This window comes from Lotus japonicus, chromosome 4 (assembly GCF_012489685.1).
Source record: "Lotus japonicus ecotype B-129 chromosome 4, LjGifu_v1.2".
Classification (NCBI taxonomy): domain Eukaryota; kingdom Viridiplantae; phylum Streptophyta; class Magnoliopsida; order Fabales; family Fabaceae; genus Lotus; species Lotus japonicus.
The window spans coordinates 17,386,326-17,408,907 of record NC_080044.1 but is presented as its reverse complement, the minus strand read 5'-3'; the positions used below and the strand labels follow the sequence as shown (position 1 = coordinate 17,408,907).

General features: G+C 35.4%; 3 protein-coding genes and 1 long non-coding RNA gene across 5 annotated transcripts; 1 reads left to right on the top strand and 3 right to left on the bottom strand.

Annotated features, from left to right (window-relative positions):
• The first annotated feature begins 384 nt into the window (after positions 1–384).
• LOC130713540 (abscisic acid 8'-hydroxylase 1-like) lies at positions 385–11,494 on the top strand. The gene is made up of 9 exons (XM_057563311.1): positions 385–724; positions 6,207–6,531; positions 8,675–8,824; positions 9,116–9,367; positions 10,080–10,166; positions 10,294–10,372; positions 10,479–10,585; positions 10,806–10,924; positions 11,011–11,494. Exons 1-9 carry the CDS (start codon positions 477–479, stop codon positions 11,111–11,113), a joined length of 1,470 nt encoding a protein of 489 aa, XP_057419294.1. The 5' UTR covers positions 385–476; the 3' UTR covers positions 11,114–11,494.
• LOC130713541 (uncharacterized) lies at positions 2,419–3,767 on the bottom strand. The gene is made up of 2 exons (XR_009010926.1): positions 3,667–3,767; positions 2,419–2,960 (listed from the first exon to the last, which is right to left on the bottom strand). It is a non-coding gene; the product is annotated as an uncharacterized LOC130713541 (long non-coding RNA).
• An 81-nt stretch (positions 11,495–11,575) lies between the features above and the next one.
• On the bottom strand, positions 11,576–15,902 carry LOC130713539 (toMV susceptible protein tm-1(GCR26)). The gene is made up of 8 exons (XM_057563310.1): positions 14,962–15,902; positions 14,615–14,821; positions 14,137–14,352; positions 13,804–14,020; positions 13,173–13,420; positions 12,672–12,850; positions 12,329–12,582; positions 11,576–11,876 (listed from the first exon to the last, which is right to left on the bottom strand). Exons 1-8 carry the CDS (start codon positions 15,748–15,750, stop codon positions 11,725–11,727), a joined length of 2,262 nt encoding a protein of 753 aa, XP_057419293.1. The 5' UTR covers positions 15,751–15,902; the 3' UTR covers positions 11,576–11,724.
• Positions 15,903–19,121: 3,219 nt separating this feature from the next.
• On the bottom strand, positions 19,122–21,508 carry LOC130713538 (S-adenosyl-L-methionine:benzoic acid/salicylic acid carboxyl methyltransferase 1). Of its 2 annotated transcripts, none has more exons than XM_057563309.1 (3): positions 21,165–21,508; positions 20,380–20,843; positions 19,122–19,981 (listed from the first exon to the last, which is right to left on the bottom strand). In XM_057563309.1, the coding sequence occupies exons 2-3, from the start codon at positions 20,800–20,802 to the stop codon at positions 19,349–19,351; spliced, it is 1,056 nt and encodes a 351-aa protein (XP_057419292.1). In that variant the 5' UTR covers positions 20,803–20,843; positions 21,165–21,508; the 3' UTR covers positions 19,122–19,348. The 2 variants fall into 2 exon arrangements, with proteins under 2 accessions (XP_057419292.1, XP_057419291.1); XM_057563308.1 differs by having other exon boundaries at positions 20,380–20,784; positions 21,165–21,507.
• Between the last annotated feature and the right edge of the window lie 1,074 nt (positions 21,509–22,582).

The window sequence follows — 22,582 nt, the reverse complement described above, 5'->3', positions numbered from 1 at the left end:
GCTTTCCTGAGAACTTCTCGGATGCACTTGCCTTGGTGATGATGAGTATTTTTCGAAAATCCCTAATGTTTTGAAAAATCTGAGTTTAGTCCCTAGACTTTGTTGGATTACTAATGCGATACCCGATTGAGAAATTGGGGCGCTACGTTTCCTCACTGCACCCTCACTCTCCCAGCCTCCCCCACCACAATAATTTAATTTTGGTAATTAAGTGAATATTTTTAATCAAACACGCATAATTGATAATTTTTTAAGATTGTCTTCTAGTAAGACGAATCTTTCGGTTATTGTAATAGCAGTCCATCCAAAGATTCCCATCTTTATAATTCTAATATTTTACAAAAACAAAGCATTACTTGTCTTTTATGTAACACTCTAACACTATCGTCAAGCCCGTTTAATATAACATTTTAGTAGTACTTGGCTTCCTTGATCTAGCTATTGGTTTGAGAAAAAACAACAACTAAACATAAAAGATGTTGAATATTCTCTCCAGAGAAGATCTAGTATTCGTAGTGCAAAATTATTATGAGGTAATCTTGGTCGCATTAATCTCAGTGTGGTTTACATATTTGGCTTCAAAAGCTTGGAAAGGAGCCAAAAATGAGAGAAAAGATATCCCTGGACGACTAGGATTACCTTTCATCGGGGAAACTTTTTCTTTGCTTTCAGCCACTAATAGCACAAGAGGATGCTATGATTTTGTCAGACTTAGACGATTGTGGTAAGTGACTTATAACATCTTTGCATCAACTTTTCCTAATCAATTTCTAAACTTAGAAGCTACTCCTCGTAAATTGTAATTGATTATGGCATATAAGGATTTTCAAACTAGCACTTACTTTCGTTATTTTAATTGATATATTTGGATTAACTTTTCTTTCTCTCAAAATGCAATAAAACTATGCACTAAAAAATTTATGTCAGAATTGATTTTGGTTTTAGACGTGATTACAAAAGGTGATCCCAAATATGCATAAATTCAATGTGTTTTTGTTTTTTATATAGAATATGTGTTTGATTCATGGCCTGGCATACACAGTGGCGGATGTAGCTTAGAGTGAGGGGGTTCAATTGAACCCCCTGGAAAAAAAAATTGCACATAACCCCCCTATAATAATTATTTAACCTATATAATATTTTTTTTGAACTCCTGAAAATTTTAAATTATACTAGTAAACCAAGTTTTGCACCTATTTGCATAAAAAATTCACCTATTTGCACAACTATGACTTGTATAATTTCTGATGTATAAAACATGTTAAAGTTTTTTTAATTATATTTTTACCGATGTGTTCATTTAAAAAATTTGAACCCCCTGACCCCGGGTCCTAGATCCGCCACTGGGCATACAGTTCTTATCTGCTTTTCTTTCTGAAGAGAAAATTGTTAAGATTGATAAATATTGAGACAAAGGTCTGGTCTAGTGACTGATTACTGTTTTCATTATACCAAGGTTGCACTTTGTTTTCTTGCGGTTCTACTCTCCTCAAGGTTTTAGAAGTGATAACATATGAAATTTTAATAGCGAGAGGTGATAAATATTCTTGAACTTGGAGCGGGCCCAAAATATTGGTGTAGGTCCCTTTTTGTAGGTTGGGGTGGGCGTGTTCCCTTTAGTTGAAGGTTGTTGAAAGAATCTCCCATTAAATAGATTAAGGAGACTTCATTGATTTATAACTGAGTATTTTAAGTCTAATAATCTTAAGGTTTTTAATTTGGACTACAACCACACTAACCTGTCACACTCAAGAATAACTCAAGTGGTAAGAGCTTGGGACATAAGGATTGGGTGAGATGAAGGGTTCAGGGTTCAGGGTTCAAACTCTAAGAAGGACTAATTACTAACAACTAACATTTGCCTATAAAAAAAACTCTAAATGAAAAAAAAAATTAAGCGTGTACTTCCGAATTTAACAAGTGACATCATAGTCCAAACTAGTCAATCACACTCTCTCCAAGTTAACGGAACATGTTAGGTCCGGACTTTCAAATCCAACAAATGACATCATAGCCCAAATTGTCTCACTGCCCATAATTGAAAAAAAAAAGCCCAAAGAAAAAAAGAGTTACCTGAAAAAATCAAATGAGTTCAAAGAGAAACAACTTTCAACTAATACTCCACTACAAAAAAAAATGTTATTTAGTGGGGTTTTTTTTTGCATTTAGTGGGGGTTTTCAACCCCCGCGAGTTACTTAGCGGGGGTTTTGAAAAATCTCGAAGTTACACTCCCCACAAATCATTAGCGGCGTTTTTCAGCAAACCCTGGTACCTGTATATGAATTTAGCGGCGGTTTTTAGTGGGGGTTTTAAACCTCCCTTATCCGCAAGCTTTTTTAACGGGAGTTTTAAACCTCCCTTAAATGCAAGAGATTATTTACAGCCTATAATATATTCTAGGAACATTTTTAACCTCATAATCCAAAATAACAAAACACTTCAATTAAAGAAACAAACTCATAGACAACTTACAATCCAAAATAACCCATACACAACTTTCAATCCAAGAAAGCCTACAGCTAGAATGTAAAAAACAATCTTTGAAGCCAATTATCAGGTCACAATATGAAGTTCCTGAGTCATGCTAAAAGAAAGTTCAGATTACAGGAACTCAAAGGTTACAAATTTCCTATTACTCTGTCAAGATGAATATTCCAAACTGAAAAATATAGACTATTAAGTTCCGCTCGGTTTTCTTTGGAGTTTGGATTTTCTTTTCTTCTCTTACATGCTTTGCTTCTCTTCTTCTTCCTCATTTCATTATGGGTTAGGGGTTGGTAAAAAAAACTAGATAGATACATTATACAACACCTCATCAATCATCATCTAAATATCAAGCATAAATGTATCATGAACCAACCTGAATAACATTTATAACTTGCTTGGTTGCCCATCCAAATAGAGTAATACCAATTAGGAAAGAAATCAATGATATATTTTGGAGAGTACTGCATACAACCTGAAAATGAAAACTTGAGAAACTGAGATTATAGCAAGAAACTTTCTAGAAACCTTTCAGATAAGTAACAACAGTAGAAAGTAGAAACAAAGAGAGAAAATTTACATCCATCAATTTCCCTGTTTGAGTCTCTGAAAGATAAAACAGAGTTAAGTAAAGAACCTTAACTCCTGGATAAGAAGCATGTGTTTATTGGATGCAGTACTGGTCTTAATTTCTTTCATTCTCAAGGTATATGTTATTGCTTACAGCATAGGTCGGTACACATCTTCTATAACAGGTAAAAAAGGAAGGAAAAGAAAGTAAGCTTAAAATGTAAATTTAGTTGGAGAACCACTCTAGTAACAAACAAATCCTACAAATTGAGCTAAAATTAGCAGAGACTATAGAAGAAGGGGCAAGTGATTGTTTCCTAAGATGGACATAAGATGAACGACACACCAAAAATCTAAACTTCTCAAAGCATCTATCTCATTTTTCTAGAGAAATTACACTAAAACCACTTCAAAAGTCCATCTTCTAAAGTGTCATGATCTTATTTATTTATTTATAAATTATGCTATGATTATGGACACACAGTTTTCTCTGCAGCATCCTAGGCCTTAGGCCTTCTTTCTTTATTTCAGTTTCAACTTTGTCAGTTACTATTTTCACTCGTTCAAATATCAAAACCAATCCATATTGCTTAAGAAAATATGACACATACCTATTGCTTCAACATTCCAAGATGGTGTACTCACGGGGTTCTTCGATGGTGGGGCTTTTTGAGAGACTTCAGGAGCTGATTGTGAAGAAGCTTCAATTGATGATCCAGACGCTGATTTTTGTGGGTTGTGGAAACGCTTGAACCTTGGCATGACTGCATAAACAAAGCAAAAACCTATCAAGCAACAAAATGATTAATAGCTCAAAATGACAGTACCAATCAGTTCCCAATAACAGTATAAAAAAAATTATGCTTCATAAAATATTGAAATGATAAGGAAAATGTGTTCTTGTAGTGCAATAGAGATTGCCTTGAATCTTATTCCTGCCTAAAACACAGTTAAAAGGAGAAAACAAGCCATTAAACATCAACAAGAACAAGCTCTTATGGGGAGCAAGCAAAACATAATACCATCACTGTTTATAGAAATATAAAATAGAGATATGCAGCTATAAGGGATAATCCCATTTATACTGGCTACAAACATCACCAACACAAGACTTGGAAAAGTAAATATAAATACTAGTGTGCAACGTTCTTCTATAACAGAATATGCAGCTGATGTCAATGCTAGATGCTGATATCAAACAGAATAAATGATTTTATACTATTCGCTTTGTTTCTAATATAGGAATTTTAGTAGCTAAAAGGGGTTCCCCATTCAGATTCAACTTGAGTATTTCATTGAAAAATTGGGATTGATCCAAGTTATCAATCGTATGAAACAAGTCAACACTCCCAAAAGCCAATTGAAACTGGAAAACCTGTATTCACTTCCACAGTTTTACTCGATCATATCATACCAATCCAGCCATAGATATTCAAGTTAAGCAAACGAAATCGACTTACCTTCCAGCTCCTAAGCTCCTAACAATGTCTAGGTTCCAGCTCCAGAGAATTTCTGCCTAATTTGTGATTCCAAAGAGAAACAAAACTCAAAATCAGAAGCAAAATTGAAACTCATACGGAAGTGGAGTTGAGTTCTTACCAGGAAAATGCAAGTGAAGCAGAGATTGAGCGTTTTCTCGTGAAACACTGGAGATTGAGGAATCATAAAGAGAACTGAGAGTAGATTTTAGGGTTTAATCGAGAGTGGAATCAGGAGAGTGAAATTGAGAGTCGAATCAGAAGAAATCGAGAGTGAATCAGGTTGAAATCGGTGGAAATTGAGAGATCAAATCAGGTTGCAATCGGTGGAAATCGAGAGATCAAATAGGTGGAAAGGATTCAGGAGCTTCCATGGTTAACGAATCAGGTTGCAATCGTGAGAGTGAGAATGAGAAACGAGTTCAGAGTGAGAGTGAGAGTGAGAGTGAGATGAGAGTTCAGAGAGTGAAAATTGGGAGAGATAATAACGTAAGTTTTTGCGGGGGTTATTAAAACCTCCCCTAACTAATGAAAATTAATGTAATCTGCGGGGGTTGTTAAAACCCCCGCTAAATAACCCCCACTAAATCATGTTTTTTTTGTAGTGCTCAATTATCAACTAAGAAGGACTAATTACTAACAACTAACATTTGCTTATAAAAAAAACTCTAAATGAAAGAAACATTTTAAGCGTGTACTTCCGAATTTAACAAGTGACATCATAGTCCAAACTAGTCATTAGTCAATCACACTCTCTCAAAGCTAACGGAACATGTTAGGTCCAGACTTTCAAATCCAACAAATGACATCATAGCCCAAATTGTCTCACTGCCCATAATTGAAAAAAAAGCCAAAGAAAAAAAGAGTTACATGAAAATATCAAATGAGTTGAAAGAGAAACAACTTTCAACTAATACTCAATTATCAACTATAAAATCAAGTAATGAGCCCTTGAGACTGAAGTTTAAGGAAAAAGGAGCACTACCTTGCATAGACGATCTCTGAGTTTCCACTTGAGTATAAGTCCAAGCAAAAACATGTCTTACTTGACTAATTCAGTTAAACTTGAGAATAGTGTCGAAAGAAAACAAGTCTCACATTGAATAGATTAAGGGGACTACAACAATTTATAACTTTGAGTGTTCTAGGTCAAATAGCGCCTTAAAATTTTTGGACCACACATCACTTTCACATCTAGCACATAGACTCATCAACCTAAAGGTATATTTAGAGTCCGTGATTCCAAGTCTAATAAAAGTGGCCTCTAATATAAGAAGGGTGGTGTCATGTAAGAATAATACATTCATCTCTCTTTTTTCTTTCTATTTTCACCCAGTCTAGGTGTGTTTCGAGTGCGAACGAATGACAAGTCAGTACTTCATATCCAAGACTTTCACTAGTCTTGTTATATGGACCATATTGATTCAATTTATGCTAGAAGGTTGAACTTTTAGACTAAAATAAAGTTCTAGGCATATAGTGGAATCAGTTAGAAAATAATAACTAACAGAGTAACAGGTGAATAATTACTTTGGGTTGAAAATTCAACTAAACTAGATCCAAATAATCATAAGCTTAGACCAAAATATTTTTTAGACCACCATCAAGTTTATTGTGGTGTTTTATCAGATTCTGTTAGGCCAATATAACATGTTAACTTGATGTAAATATAGGCATGGGAGATGGTTCAAGACAAGGGTATTCGGCAAGATCCATGTATTTGTTCCTAACCCTGAAGGTGCTAGGACAATTTTTGCTAATGATTTTGTGGTATTCAACAAGGGTTATGTGAAATCAATGGCAGATGCTGTAGGAGAGAAAAGCTTATTATGTGTGCCCGTTGAGAGCCACAAAAGAATAAGGCGACTTCTATCAGAACCATTCTCCATGACCTCCCTATCTTCATTACTCACAAAATTTGACAAAATGTTGTGTGGAAGGCTGCAAAAGCTACAAGAGAGCGGGAAAAGTTTCAAGGTGCTGGACTTCTGCATGAAGGTAAAAACGAAGCTTTATACATTTTCTATTGAGCCAAGTAAGTCCTCACCATTATTCTATTTATAAGTCACTTTTAACTTTAAAAAATTAGTTAAAATAAGTTATTAGTTTCAAATTTACAAAAAAAATCATGGTAGTTTTCAGCGATGGATCCAAGAATTTTAAGTAAAAGAAGTTAACTTTTTAGTGGCACTAAATGTATAATTGTCAAGCTATGGGGGCATTTATGAAGAGTGCGGGGGTAAGATAATATTTTATATTATATAGTATAGTATTGTATGAAGCAAAAATAAAAATGATGTAGGGGCACTTGACCCACCTTCTCTTAACGTGGGTCCGTCCTTGCTAGTTTTTCTAAATGTTAAGAACTCATGTGTGAATTAAAGTTTCATGTTAAATGAAAATGGAAGTGTTGAGTAGTATATAAGTAGAATGACTCATACACCTAATATCTTCAGCTATCACAGTCAATAGTCCTATGTTCATTCACTTGTGCCGTTTGCTATTTGACCAATGTGGTATGGATTGTGGAGAGATTACTATGTTTCTGAGCCAACACACAATTATTCCAATTAGAAAATTGAAAGAATTTATTCATGAATGTTAGATAATTAAAAATAAAATATTACATGTCAATGGTTAACTTGAAAAAATAAAAGGATAAATACTTCATGAATGAACATAAACAAATTCTGGAATATCTTATAAACTAGATATTATACCCGTGCGTTGCACGGGTTTACTTACAATATTTTTTACCAATATATAAAAATTATTATAGTTTAATTAAATAAAAATTAAAATATTTTTTAATTATAAATATAAAAAATTTGTGTTAAGACATTTCAATAAATATTATTATAGTTCTTTTTGTATAAATAATTAATATTACTCAAATTTAATTATTAGCGTAGAAATAATTTTAACAATTAAAAATATATTTATTTAATAATATGAAAAATTATTAACTTAATTTAAAAAATTTAAATTACGTAAAAAATGTTAATTAATAAGTATTTAATGCCATGAAATAAGTTTTAATATCATTTTTTTATATTTTTTACATGGAAAGTCATTTGCTGTGACATGTCATGACCAAGAAGAATAAATTGATTTTAACTTTTTGAATTACAATAAGTGATAACTTAAATACCCTTTTGACAAAAAATAGTCTAAAATGTTATCTTGTGAATAATTTTTTTCAACTTATTTGGTTTGCAAATGTTTTCACACAGTCGATAGCCATGAGATTAATCCTTGAGACTCTCACAACAAACATTTCTTCCACTTTTGTCATTATTATTTTTCTCTATTATGCTTCCTCGAGTAATTTTTACTAATATATCATAGATTAAAAATGTGTTTAAATATTTTTTTCAATAATGCACATATATGTTATAGTTAAGAATAAATACCTTTTTACGGCATTTTTAAATTTTAAAATATTTTATACATATTATTTATTATTAAATAAGTTTAATTTTTTAATATTTGTCAAATGCAAAACTGAAGATAATTTCAGTGTTTTTTTAAAGTCAATTTTAAGTTGATGAATGTCGTTATTTAATGTAAGTAGTTGAATATTTTTTTACAATACAAATTTTTTCATTTTTTAATATATTATTACAAAGAAAATTTATTATTTCTTAATGTATTTTAATAAAAAGGTATGAGCGTTATATGGTTTAATGTAAAACTCAAGTCTCTTTTACATATAAATTGAAATTTTAAAATTTTAAAACTATTTTATCTAAATTATTTGTTAAAAACTATTATTTTCTTATTGAATTTAATTTTAATATTTGTGAAATACAAAACTCAAGTAAATTTTAAGTTTATGAACGTTGTTATTTAATGTAAGTAGTTGAATGGTTTTTGACAATATAAATTTTTTAAATTTAAATTTTATTATTGTTGAATATATTTATTACAAAGTTTTTTTTTTGCTTGAATGTTTTTAATACAATGCAACACTTGAGTTTTGTTTATGTATTTAATGCTAAAACTCAAGTGTGCTTTACATATATATATATATAGAAGATATAGATAGGAGCAAAGTAGTAAAAATGCTAAACAGGGTAAGAAAATCAGTAAGTATACTTTGATTTTCTCCTGACTCCCATGAAATGTTTGACATATAAAGATGACATTTGATGGAATGTGTGAGATGCTGATGAGCATCACGGAGGATTCATTACTACAAAAGATCGAGAAAGACTGCACAGCCACTTCTGATGCTATGTTATCTTTTCCTGTCATGATTCCTGGCACCAGATACTATAAAGGCATCAAGGTTAGTGATATTTCGATTAACATATATATTTTCTACAAGTTCTTCACAAACTTTAAATAGTTGTATGTAAATTTAAGTCGCCTCCTAGGATTAAATTGAAGTGAAGTCAATTATATGCTTCCTATGAGTAATTTAAGAAAATACCAACATTGATAGCATGTATTGAATCAACTTCTTTTTCCTCAGAATCAATTCTGAAAGCCAGAAGCTATTTACAGAAACTCTTCCCGTGATTGGTTTTGGCTTTAAAATCGATTGTAGAAAAAATTTCAAACATTTAGTAACACGCAGGCTCGTAGAAGGCTCATGCAAACCTTCAGAGAAATCATTGCTAGACGCAGGAGGGGAGAAGAGTCTTCAGAGGACTTCTTGCAGTCCATGTTGCAGAGAGACTCATTGCCAGCCAGTGAAAAGCTTGATGACTCTGAGATTATGGATAATCTGTTAACATTGATAGTTGCTGGACAGACTACCACAGCAGCAGCAATGATGTGGAGTGTCAAGTTTCTACATGACAACAAAGAAGTGCAGGACATACTCAGGGTGAGATAATGCATAGATTGTAGTAAAATTATTGACCCTACAAAGCATTAATACTAAACAGAAGGATTAAGTATAGAATTTTCTGAATTATCTTCAATATCGAAGTATCATTGTGTGGAGCCAAAACTGCTTTTTCTTTCATGAGGGCATGCATGACTCTGTCAACATGGATCCTTTGCATCTCTGCTGCAAATTCTTGGCTCTGAATTCTTATATCAAACGATGCATATTAATTAGTCAAAAGTTGAATTAGTAAAAATAAAAATTAAACACTTGTCATTTTGCTGCTGTAGAGGTTGCAGTGGCAGCAAATGATCTGAATTCTGACTCTGTATGTGTTTAAATTTATATTGGAAGTACTTTTTTCATCTGTTTTATGAATTTCAAAACGCTATAAGCTAAGTAAAAATAATTGTTAGATTGAGGTTGAAAAGTATTTTTTTCATTGAACTTGGTGTTTTTTTTTACAAATTCACCCTAACTTAGTGTTCTCATTGGTCAGAAAACCACATTCACAATTGTATGTTAAGATAAGCAACAATAATATATGCTACAAGGGAAAATTGCAAGAAATGTTGATGCGGCGAAGCTAACTGAGTTATTTGATAGAAATTATGTAGTAGTAGTCGATAACTACACCTTGTTGCATTTCGTATCGTAACTTTTAGTACTTTCCTGATGAAATTACAAGCGTTCATTTTGACTTACACAGGAAGAACAATTGTCTTTAACCAAAATGAAGCCAGAAGGAGCTTCACTTAAGCAAGATGACCTCAACAACATGCGTTATGGTTTGAAGGTTAGACTTTAGAACTAAAGAAATTCTGCATTACCTATGAAATGATTACTTGTCTCTAAACTTTAAGCTTTAAAGTACATGTGACGGAATTTGTTAAATGTCAAGAATCTCTCCTTGTTCACCCCAGGTAGTTAAGGAGACACTGAGAATGTCCAATGTCCTGTTATGGTTTCCTCGTGTAGCACTTCAAGACTGCACAATTGAAGGTAATTCACTCAATAAAAATGTTGTATAAAATTGTTCTCATTAAATTCAGCCTTAACCATAATTATCTTGGCCACGTTACTAATTATACTAGTGGTAAAATAACAGGCCATGAAATAAAGAAAGGCTGGCACGTTAACGTCGATGCAACTTGTGTACATTACGACTCAGACTTGTACAAGGATCCGTTGAAATTCAATCCGCAAAGATTTGATGTAAGTAACTCCTACTCCTCTCTAGTTTTTTTCTACAAGTATTCTCCACGAGAGTCAATCATATTTGAGACCTCGTGGGCTAACTCTCCTAGCAAATTCTTTTTCTATATACAAATACTCAAATCCAAGACACTGCTATCTCTTTCATTTTCTTGATTGTCTTTTGCCATATCATGGTGTAAAATAATTATTTTACATACTTAAATACATATATCTACAGGAAATGCAAAAGCCCTACAGTTTCATACCTTTTGGATCAGGGCCAAGGACATGCCTTGGGATGAATATGGCGAAAGTGACAATGTTGATCTTCTTACACAGACTCACTAGTAGTTACACGTGAGTTTTTTCTGCCATTCCAAGATTTTTATCCTTCTTTTGAATTGCACAAATAGGCAAAAATTGAAATATATTATCCTGCATAGGTGGACCCTTGATGATTTAGATACTAGTTTAGAGAAGAAGGCACACATACCTAGACTGAGGAGTGGCTGTCCAATAACGTTGAAGTCCTTAAGCAAAAGCTAGCATGCCAGAGGCATAAATGGAGGTCATGGAGCCGTAAGAAGACCAAAAGAACATTGCAGCAGACAGTTGTGCACATCTTCAGATTTATGATATTTGAAGCAAAGGGCACCACAGGAAATAAATTGGTGCAAGATTAATAATGTTTTGATCCAGTTAATACACTACTTTTAGGTATTAATAATCCTGGCCAATGTATTGTCTACTTTGGGTGAATTGGGTTACAAATTTAATTACAAGTGAACCTTGTGGTGTATGATGAGTCTGAGTCCTGTTAAATTTTTGAGAGTAGTAGAGATGAAAGCTGATCAGACCTCTAGCTAGACCTATTGCCAAGCCTACATGGCCAAACATATTTACTAAATAAATGAAGAGTTTTTAAAAGCTTATTTAGCTAAATAAAGTCAGGTTTCTGGTCATTTAAAAAGCCTTTTTAGGTATAATGGGCCAAATTGTTTATGTAAATATAAATAATATGATCGTATTTTTATTATTGCTATTATTGAAATATTTCTATCACAATTATATGTTAGGTAACAGAGTGATATAAGCAGCCATTATTAGCAATGTAGCGTACAGAACTGGCATGATTACAAACATGTTGAAGTTGAACATCAACAAATAAAAATTGACTTGTACTGTTTGACTGTACTTGTGATAGCCTGTTCCACTGGTAGTCTTTCCATGCTTGATGCTCCATAAAATCCATGAACTCCCTTGGTTCTCTTCAATATAAATTCCGCCTCTTCTGGACCCGATATCGGACCTGCATATTCCAGTAACTGTAAGTTATACTCTGAAAAAAGTTGATAAACACAAACCACTATTTCAAGACATTAAGGAATAAGAACACTTGAACAGTGAGCAGTAAAAGTAGCAAGGTTGAATAACTACATCAATTCCTCAATAAACTAGAAACTAAGCGCAGAGTAAGAACAATCATACAAAGTAGTTACACAGATTCACAACTGCAAAATAATTTATCTTCGAAAAATACAATCACCAATCTCAACGGAGCTCTCACACCTACAACTTTCAAATACAAACTAAGATGATTCAGTTCGAGCTTTAACTTAAAGACATAGGAGGATGCTTTTATCTAATAAAAAACATTCTAAACTTTGTCACATGACCATCAAAACAACTTTAGTGAGACAAAATGTACTATTTAACTGATCAATATATTCAGACAAAAAGGCTTCCGGGTGATGTGCATACCTCCATGACACAGCACAATGGCATTGGGGTTGATTCTATGTGCTGCATCTGCAATAGCTTGTACACGCACGACACTTTCCTCAAGTGAAACAGCTGTTTTTGCGCCTATGGAGCCTGTTGTTGTTAGACCCATATGGGCCACTATAATATCAGCGCCAGCTTTAGCCATTTCAATTGCTTCATGTTGATTGAATGCATATGGGGTTGTTAAGAGACCCATGTTATGTGCTTTTCGAATCATCTCAACTTCCAAGCTGTTCATTCAATATGAAAATGAATCAAAGCTGTAAGTTGTAACAGTAAAATTAATGGTATATTGAGAAATTCTTTTCCTAACGCCTACCTATATCCCATTCCTGTTTCTTCAAGGTTTTGTCTAAAATTACCATCAAATAACCCAACAGTTGGAAAATTTTGTACCCCAGAGAATCCAGTAGACTCCACCTGTTTAAGGAAGTACTCCATTCGACGGAAGGGATCAGTTGCACATACACCAGCAAGAACTGGTACCTTCTTTACCACCTGAAAACAAAATATCAGTGTGTTGGACAGAAAGAGATATGAAAGAGATACAGTGCTACCTTGACAAGACCATTTTATCATCAAATAACATAAGAAATTTATCACCCCAAATGAGTATTGAAGGTTAATAATTTGTTGGCATTTCATCTGTTTAGTTGGTCCATTTATCACCTATATATTAAGAAGAATCTAGAAATCTAGTATGTTTAACTGAAAAGCACCTAAAAAATCACCCACTTACGTAACAAGAACTTGAATAGAAGTTAGCAGTGAGCAATACTTTTTAAAGTCTCATATAAAAAGTATATAAATAAAGGTGTACCGGTAAAACTTCATTGGCCATGTCGAGCACAACAGCATTAGCATCAGCAAAAGGTAATAACCCTGCTAATGAACCTCTTCCAGCCATCCGGAAGCGCCCTGAGTTGTACAGTACTATTAGATCTACACCTCCAACTTCTTCAAACTTGGCAGATATACCTGTCCCAGCACCAGCTCCTATTATAGGAATTCCTTTATCTATTTGATGTTTCAATTGTTGCAATATTAGCTGTGTTTTCTCCAAAGTTTCTGCCACAAGAAAGGAAACAGTACTTGCACAGTCAGACACAGAAAATATTTTTTACCAAAAGCAATTATCAGAGAACACCTTATTTCTGCCAAATTCAACAGAAATATAACAAAAATAATAAGCTATTAGCATTGAGTAAATATTTTTCAAGACAACAAATTAAAGCTTCAAGGAAAAAGAAACAAATAATGAGGAAATTTATAAAATTAATTCTTTATTCTCAAATGGCAGCCACTGCAGGCAACCTGGCAAAGGAATATGCTTATTGATTGATTGAAAGGCCAAACCACTAGAAGGTCAGCATTATTCACATCTATAACTGTCATTAACAAAATACTACAGAACAAGAAAGACAGAATGCAAATTTAAATGAAATAAGAACCTGGTCTTGCATTTGGGAAGTCACTAGGTGCATAGACAATGGTCCCAGAGCTTGATGCATTTGAAATATAATCCTCATGAAAGTGTACTACAGATTCAGGACTGGCTACAGGTGAATGAGTAGAATCTTTACTAGTTGTCTCATCAATCTCTAAGAACGCATCAACCAATGCATTTGCAAATTCAAGGTCATTAATATGATGTGGATACACTTTTACCTGCAAAATACACAACTTCTAACCTTACAAAATGCTCAGTAATAAATAAAAATAAAATCCAAGAGAAGTTGAAGCTTACAAATATGGTAAATAACACCATTGCGCAATTTTAGTACCTTTCGATTATCATCAGTCTGAACAAGCCTTTGTAATTCATGAATAAGTGTACCCGTTGCCTCTGGATCATAAAAGGGCTTACCCGGTGCATCTAAAGCAGATATACCCTTTTCTGGAAGGCAAACACGAATTTTAGATGATGAATTGTTCAGTTTTTTTGCTATGAAATCAGCAAATCTTCTGTTCTCATCAGCTGTTGTTCGCATGAGCGAAACCTAGGGAGAGAATCAATTGATTTCTTATGTTAGCATAAGCACTAAATCAGCAACCCCTTTTCAAACATCTTAAACTCCAGTCAATGATAAAAAGCATTATGAACAGTCCAACATAATCACTGATAAAATGTTACTTTGGTCGAAGTCACAGGATAGCAGGAAATATCTAACCATTCTCAAACATGCAAATGCGAGCATTGCGTAGCTTTCAAGCAAAAACAAAAGAAAACACCCTAGACATGCAGAGTAGTCACCTAATCACCTGCTTATTATGTTCATATATATTTCTCTGCTGAAATTCCTGCGGTACAGTATCTTTTGCTCCGAAATTCACCATGTCCAATGCTCCCACACTCAGAACCAGGGGGATTTTCTTCTCTATGATGGCATCAAAGCGAGAACCGTCACAAGCCATTACACCTCCAACAATGTGGTCTGCTACCTCTGTTGTTGTGATGTCAAAAACACCCTAAGCAAATTAAAAGAAAAGAATAACCAAATGTGCAGAATCATAATTGAGATAATCATAAACAAAAAAACACAGTGCTAAGCAATGAGATTCCAAATAAGTGACTGAATGAAAACCCTCAATTCCCCAAAATCAAATACCTGGATAAATCCCTGTCTAACCAAATCCTCCATAGCCCTACCACCAACCCCAGTTGCATGAAAAACCAGGCTCTCATACCCTTCATCACGCAACCGATCCCTCACCGCATTGACACAACTAGTGGTAACCCCAAACATAGTTAAACCAACAGTGGGCTTACAATCTTCACCTCTCGAATCCAAATCCTTCAAGCTCTGAACCCTTCCAACAACCATTCCAGCAAAAGCAGAAGCAGCACTGGACAGCACCACCCTGCTCACACTGTTAACACCAGCAACATCCACAATAGAGGGAAACAGCACCAGATCTGAGGTTCCCACATAAGGCTCCGTTTGGCCACTGGCAACGGTTGACACAATCAGCTTCGGGATCCCGAGAGGGAGAGACCTGAACGGAGATGATAACAGCGATGTCCCTCCGCTGCCACCGACGCCGATTACGCCGGCGATGTCGTGAGATGATTCATTCAGGAAATTCTCCAGCGCTTGGCTCATGACAGCAACGGCTTCGCCTCTGTCTTCTGGAAGAAGATGCGAGGATGAGAGGTGACAAGAGAGGACATCGTTTCTGGAAACGAATGTGAAGTTTGGTGAAGGTTGTTGTGGTGGCGCGTTTGGGCCGGTGGAAACATCGACGAGGACGAGTTGGAGATTGGGCGAGGAGTGGTGGGTGAAGCGGTGGAGATTGGAACGGAGGGAATCGGAGAGGAAACGGAGCTCGTCGAGCTTGGTGTCCAGGGTTCCGATGCAGAGAACGCGAAGGGTTGAGGTGTGGTTTTCGTGAGCCATGTTCAGTTACAGTGTGGACTGTGGAGAGTGTTGGGTGGGAAATCACGTCATGAACCTGCCATTGTTGCATTGACCGGAGCTCCAAAGGATGATGTGGGGCGTCCTGCGCAGAATGACATTGCACGTGGTGCCATTAGTTGACTTCAATTGAGTGTGTTTGGTTTAAGAGAGAAAGTGAAAAGAGAAAAGATTTGTCCAGAGAATTTTCATTTTCATTTTTCTAAAAATAGTTTTCATTTTTAAATTTTTAAAATTTAGAAAATATGTTCATTTTTGTTGTCATTGAAGCATTTGCAACTATCACCACCACCACAACCATTGTCATTGCTGCAATCATCGTTGCTACCGCAAACCACTACCACCACCTTCATCGCTATCGCTACCACTGTCACCGCCTCCGACCGCACCACAGTTGTTGTCACCACTATCACTACCAACTCTTCACCATCACCGTTTTTCATCTCATTGGTTGGTAGTGACGGTGGTGACAAAGACGATAGAGGCGATGACTCGGTTGTGGCAATGGTGACTGAAGTCGTGGCGACGGTAGGGTTGGCAACGGGCCCCGTGGGTGCGGGTTTGACCATTCCAACACCCAAACCCGAACTTAACACTCAAACTCAAACCCAATAATGAGTGCAAAAGTTAAACCCAAACCCAAATCCCTGGGTTTCGGGTTACCCAAACCCAAATCCAAAACCCGATGTGAGCACCGAGCCCTAAAAAAACCCGACCCAGAAACAACATGTACATAAGAGAACAACATGAACAAAAGCTGATTAAACCTCATCATATTTCCAATACCAAGGAAAAAATATAGTTCATGAACATAAGCTGATAAACAACATAATTCATCAATTTTTTACGTTGAAGAAAACTCTACTTAGTAACTTTAATAATATATGTATAAGGGCGGGTAATTACATACATAAGGCATCGGGTTTAGGTTTGGGTGCGGGTTTAATCAATCCCACACCCAAACTCAAACATGTTTTAAAATTCGGGGGAAACCCAAACCCAAACCCTAAGAAATCGGGTTTCGCCCGAAATTTCGAGTTCGGTTCGGGTTGGGCCCTGTGGGTGTGGGTTTTCCTGTCATCTCTAGGCGACGGCGACTGATGTGGTGATAGTGGTGACGGTGGTGGCCATGGCAGGAATGGTGGCAGTGGAGATGATACCAACTCGTTTTCATGCCAAGTGCAAACCAAAGAGCATAGTTCATCTCCCTCTTCTCTAATTCTCTCTTACATCTTTCTTTCTACTTTTCCCCTTAGGTCAAGTTCGAGATGATTTTGTTTTAAGATTTGAAAACTTAAAAAAAATTAAATTTCAATTTTTGTTTGTGTTGGGATTTTGATTAAAAGAAGGCTTAATTGCATCCACCTAAGTTTTGGACGTGACAATTAGGTCCTTCCGTTAGTTTTCCGTCAAATCGTTAACGCCGTTTGCCTATGTGGAGCTCATTAATGACATGGATGTGACTTTGTGCGCCACTGGGATGCCACCTAATTAAATAAATAAAAATAATATTAATTAAATTAATTTATAAAAACTCATAAAGAAAGAAAAAACCACCGCCCCTTCTTCATCTTCCCTTTCATCATCTTCAATTCTTCATCATCTCACCTTCATCTTTCAATCTGAAGAAACCCATAATCAAAACACCCCCACCCAAAACCCAGCAACATCAACCTCAAACCCCTCCCCTTTTCCCTCCCACACTCAGCTCATCATACCTAAACCCAAACCCCTTCACCTTCTCCCTCCTACGCTCATCAACCCAAACCCTCACCCCTTCACCCAGAAACCCTCCTCCTCAATCACCCAGGTCGACAAGCTCGTCGAGGACGCTACCTCCGAAGCCCTCGACGAACCCGATTGGGCCACCAATCTCCACCTCTGCGACCTCATCAACACTGACAAGGTCAACAGTATCGACCTCATCCCGCCGTCGAGAGGGTGCTTTACGAGATGGTTCGCTTCATCGACGATCCCCACACCGTCCTCAACAACCAATTTGTTGTTTTTCTGAACTTTTTTGGATTTGGGTAGAGTTTGAAAATTGAAATCGAGTGGAATTCGATTCTCTGGTCGTGACAATGAAAGCTTGGCTCCTATTTTCGCTCCTCCTCCGTCGGTTCCTGTGTGTTAAAAGAAGAAGGTGAAGGAAAGAGGGATCGATGGGGTGAGTGTTTTTGGTGTTGAGAAGGGAGTGGTGAGTGGGAGGAGAAGAAGAAGAAGAAGAAGAAGAAGAAGAAGAAAGAAAGAAGAAAGAGAGAGTGTGGCAGTGCGATGCTTGAGTGGTGGTGGGGCGATGGAGAAAGGAGAAGAAGCGACTGGCGGTGGTGACCGGTGGGGCGGTGGTGCTGTATCTCTAGAGATGAAGGAGGGTTATTAAAAATACAATTTAGAAGTAAATTAAAATGAAAAGAAAATTAATTATTTTTTTAAAAGGAAATACGACATGGCATTTCAGTGTCACACATTGTCAGTTCCAGGTCATTAGTTAAGTCCACATAGGCAACTTCTGTTACCAATTTGACAGAAGGACCTAATTGTCACGTCCAGAACTTAGGTGGATCAAAATTGCACGTTTTAAACAAAAGGGACCAAAATTGCACAAGCGCTATACATCAGGGACGAAAACTGCAATTAAGCCTTAAAAGAATGACAACTTATAAATTCCATTTTTCCACTATTATTGTTAATTGTCATTCACCACTGCACAATAAACTGCACCAATTTTTGACCCCCTCTACCACTGCCATTGTCACCCTCTAATCTTGCTACTAATTCATTGTATCCTCCACCCCCACCCATCACTAGCGCCACTACCCTCCACCACCTAATAACCCTCCATTGTTAGTCGTGTAAGGTCATATAGAGTGTCAGAGCGACAACATTGGTGGATGATAGATGATGACAATGGTAATGAAGGGTGTTGGGTGAGACGATGAAGTAGTAGTGAGAATCAGTGGTGGTGGTGTAGGTTCGGTTGCAAGGCAATGATCGTAGTGGTGGGTTTCAAGTAGTGTGAGAGTGGTTTTACTACAAGAAAATGTGAAGAAGGTGTAGGTTAGGTTGCAAGGTACTGGTTGTGGTGGTGGGTTTCAAGTAATGTGAGAGTGGTTTTACTACAAGAAAATGCTCTACCACATAAGGCTAATATTTAAAGGGGCATAAACCAAAAGACCCTAATTTTAGAGAGATCAAAGACATATTTAAGCTTAAAATATAAGCACCAACTATTTATAATAATTAAGTCATGGGTCTGCACTCTCATGTCATGGATGTGTCTGCAGACCTTATGCAAGCCCTCCAAAATTTCTCATAGAACTTTACCGTTACTTGTAACACACAAATACAGAATATAATTTTGAAATATTTAGTATATTTTTATTAATAGATGACTTAAATCACAAACAATTACTAGTCCAGGTACAACATGATACTCCTAGGTTTCTTTCCTTAACTTCAATCACAAACAATTATACAACATGATACTCCCTAGCTAATTAGCAGCTAGGTAAATAAAGTAAACAAAAGGAAATTATTTTTGAGATTACTCAAAGATAAATAGTAGATTCAAGCTTCTTTCTCATGCTTTTCTAGTCAATAAAATAGTAACGTTGATGAAACTATTTTCCTTCGACATCCGATTAGCCAAGATTTCTTTGTAACGAGTAAAAACTTCTTCAATGATAGCATCACCAAAGTGGCTAACCAACAATGGTTCAGCCACAGCCCTCATGCACCGTGCAACATTGTATCCACCCTCACTGAGTTGCTTAGATATTTTAGATTCAAAATAAAAATCATTATTCTGGTTCCCTAAAGTGCTCCAATTCACATCAGACACCTCCATGCGATTGATGACAAATGAACCTTCATTTATAACTTCTAATTTTACTTCAGACAAGGATGGATTATATTGAGGAATGTTGAAAGTATCCACTTGCTCTTCCTTTATGATTCCCTGCGAGACCATATCATTAAGAGCCGTAGCCATAAGCTCCCAAATGAAGCAACACTCCTTGCTCTGTGGATCGTTGCTTCTTCTTCCCGCAAATGTTAGAACCATGTGTCCTCCTTCCACTAGTTCATTTGCTCGACACTTGAGAAAATAAGAGAAATCACTTTGAAATTGCTTGTAGTAAGCCTTGTAAACGTTTGAGGGGCTTGTGCTGCCAATGTAAATGTTGCCCTTATTGTTGTTTATACCCTCAGGAACCTAATTAATAACCATTGAACAACTGTTAAAATATAAAGTGATCACCCTTAATTAATCAAAATAAGAAAAAGTGTTAATCAATTACTCCCTCCGGTCTTATTTATAAGCATGAAAGAGATGAAAAATTTTGGTCATTTTTATAAGAACCAAATGAAAGTTTGAGCTATATTAATTATTTTTTTCCAATGATGCTCTTATTAATTCTAACTTGTAAAATGTGTCTCATTAATTATTATATCTCTTTCTCACTTTCCAATACTAATAACAAAGGGTAATTTTAGAAGTTTATTTTGATTCAAGACATATTTAATGCATTTTATCTAGTTTAACTATTTTTCTTAAACTATGTGAATTTTTTTTTGTTGCTTATAAATAGGACCGGAGGGAGTAGTATAAACCTTAGATAGCCATTGAAGGCTGTAAGAGGAATGAACAAAATGCAAACTTCGACTAGGAAAAATCCTCCCATGGAAAGAACCTGGAACTCCAAAGAAATAGCATGGACCAATCCTAGATTCCATTTCATCATGTAATTTCCCTTTGAAGTTGTCAAGGGACTTGAAGATGTTGTTGAAGTCGTTCCCGGGAAGGTCATTGAAAAAGACATTATATTCAGGAGATTTATGGTTCAACTCTTGACAGAGCTTCTCCACAGCCTTGATAATTTCTGACACTGCAAAAAAAGTATTTGGTCCAGAAGAGCAACCTAAGTCTGCAATTGCCAAGCTTGTTGGGAGCATGTTGTAGAAGAGACTGGTTATGCCTTCCTCTATGATGGGTTTTGTCAAGGAAATTACATTTTGCTGTATCACCAATGACATAAAGCGCGAAACAACTATTGAGTCAAAGGAGATGATTTCAACTACAAAAAATTATCACACCGGGTATTAAAGAGCAAATCACAATTGTGGATTGATTCCCTCACTTATAAACCATTTAAAGTTGTCTTTATCTTCTAATGTAGAATTTACTCAACTTGATATCACAACAAAGACACAACAATATTGTGGCAATTTATAACTCTTACAGAATGTAGAATTTGTATTGGTTAGAAACTGCCATAAATTGGGGTGGGGCGAGTAGCCAGAAAATTAAGTAAACGGATAATTTTATTTTTTTTAGAAAAGTAAACGGATAAACTTATACCGTTACATTTACATACATGTTATTATGGTATTGATACCTGAAGTATGGAGTTGTTTGCATAGCTTGCTTTTCCAGAACCTCCATTCATGTGTAGTACTTGTGCTACTTCCATTCTTTTTCTCTTGTTGCACTCTCAATCTTTTGGTGCTTCTTTGCCTTTAATCAGAGCCCCATATCACAGTATATATAGATGTAAAGCTAACTTTTTTTTTTGAAACTTGAAACTAGATGTAAAGCTAGCCCAAAAACCAAGAAACTCTACTCTATCACATTTTCAACGAACAACATCATCTTTAAAAATGCAAAACATATTTTTCTTGGCACTGATTCATGCATGCCAATGTGTGGAAGAGAAATAACGGGGGAACATAGATTGTCACCAGATGAGAAATACTTACGTGAACACAAACTCAACAAGTCATTATTAGGCAATTTTTGGGCTCCGTGGACAGCTTGCACAATATAAGATATTTTACATAATATTGGCAGTCGGTTTGTCCCTTTGTGCCCTTATGTCCCTTGTATGTCGCATCTCCTATATCTTCAAATAGAAAGACCACCTAAAATAGACTACTACAAACCTCAATTAAACAAAAATAATGAAGACAGCTATTACATAATAAAATGGTAGATATAATTGGTTAAATATTTGATGATGTCATTAATTATCTCAGCACCTAATTTTATATTATTTTCAGTACTACCTTCGTTCCTATTTAACTGTCCAGTAAGAGAAGAAATACACATATTAAGGAGTGTCATTAATTTTGTTACTTTTCATAAAAGTATTATTTGATTTCTTATTTCACCCTTTAAAACGTATATTATCTTTCCGCATTTATTGTTCCTGCAAGGATATTTCATGGAAAAACATCATTTATTGCTCTTTTGAAACTCTATAAAAGTATTATTTGATTTCTTATTTCACCTTTTAAAACGTATATTATCTTTCCGCATTTATTGTTCCTGCAAGGATATTTCATGGAAAAACATCATTTATTGCTCTTTTGAAACTCTAAGTGGACAGATATATAGGAATAAATTTTTTTTTTCAAAGTGGACAGTTAATAAGAAACGGAGGGAGTAATTTATTTTTAATGTTTAACTTCACTTTTATTCTTATTTTTAGTTATAGCTAAGTTTAATTAACTAATAAAAAAATATAAAAGGAAAAAACCGAAAACCCAATAATTGATTAGTGAAAATAAGAAATACAAAAAATAGGCATATATCAAAACAACTTGTGCTTCGACACATACTACTAATGCGGTCATAAATCATAACCACCACCTAGTCGAGCAACAACTTGATCACTACTTGCCTGATGAGTTGAAAGGTGGCGGCAGAAGATAGGAATTAGTGTTTCTTCTTTCTTCTCCCCCTCGTGACCTTCCTTTCTTCCTTTTTCCGTTTCCTTTTATTTTGGGTTAATGGTCAAATTGGTCCTGAATTTAT

Excerpts from the sequence above, each read along its gene's own strand:
- LOC130713540 (XM_057563311.1), top strand. The coding sequence starts at position 477 with ATGTTGAATATTCTCTCCAGAGAAGATCTAGTATTCGTAGTGCAAAAT. Across the intron at positions 10,167-10,293 it reads ACATGCGTTATGGTTTGAAG|GTAGTTAAGGAGACACTGAG; the intron begins GTTAGACTTTAG and ends TGTTCACCCCAG. Across the intron at positions 10,586-10,805 it reads TCAATCCGCAAAGATTTGAT|GAAATGCAAAAGCCCTACAG; the intron begins GTAAGTAACTCC and ends ATATATCTACAG.
- LOC130713539 (XM_057563310.1), bottom strand. The coding sequence starts at position 15,750 with ATGGCTCACGAAAACCACACCTCAACCCTTCGCGTTCTCTGCATCGGA. Across the intron at positions 14,021-14,136 it reads AGACTGATGATAATCGAAAG|GTAAAAGTGTATCCACATCA; the intron begins GTACTAAAATTG and ends TGTATTTTGCAG. Across the intron at positions 12,851-13,172 it reads TGGCCAATGAAGTTTTACCG|GTGGTAAAGAAGGTACCAGT; the intron begins GTACACCTTTAT and ends TTTTGTTTTCAG.
- LOC130713538 (XM_057563308.1), bottom strand. The coding sequence starts at position 21,239 with ATGGAAGTAGCACAAGTACTACACATGAATGGAGGTTCTGGAAAAGCA. Across the intron at positions 20,785-21,164 it reads CAAACAACTCCATACTTCAG|CAAAATGTAATTTCCTTGAC; the intron begins GTATCAATACCA and ends TTGGTGATACAG. Across the intron at positions 19,982-20,379 it reads GCCTTCAATGGCTATCTAAG|GTTCCTGAGGGTATAAACAA; the intron begins GTTTATACTACT and ends GTTATTAATTAG.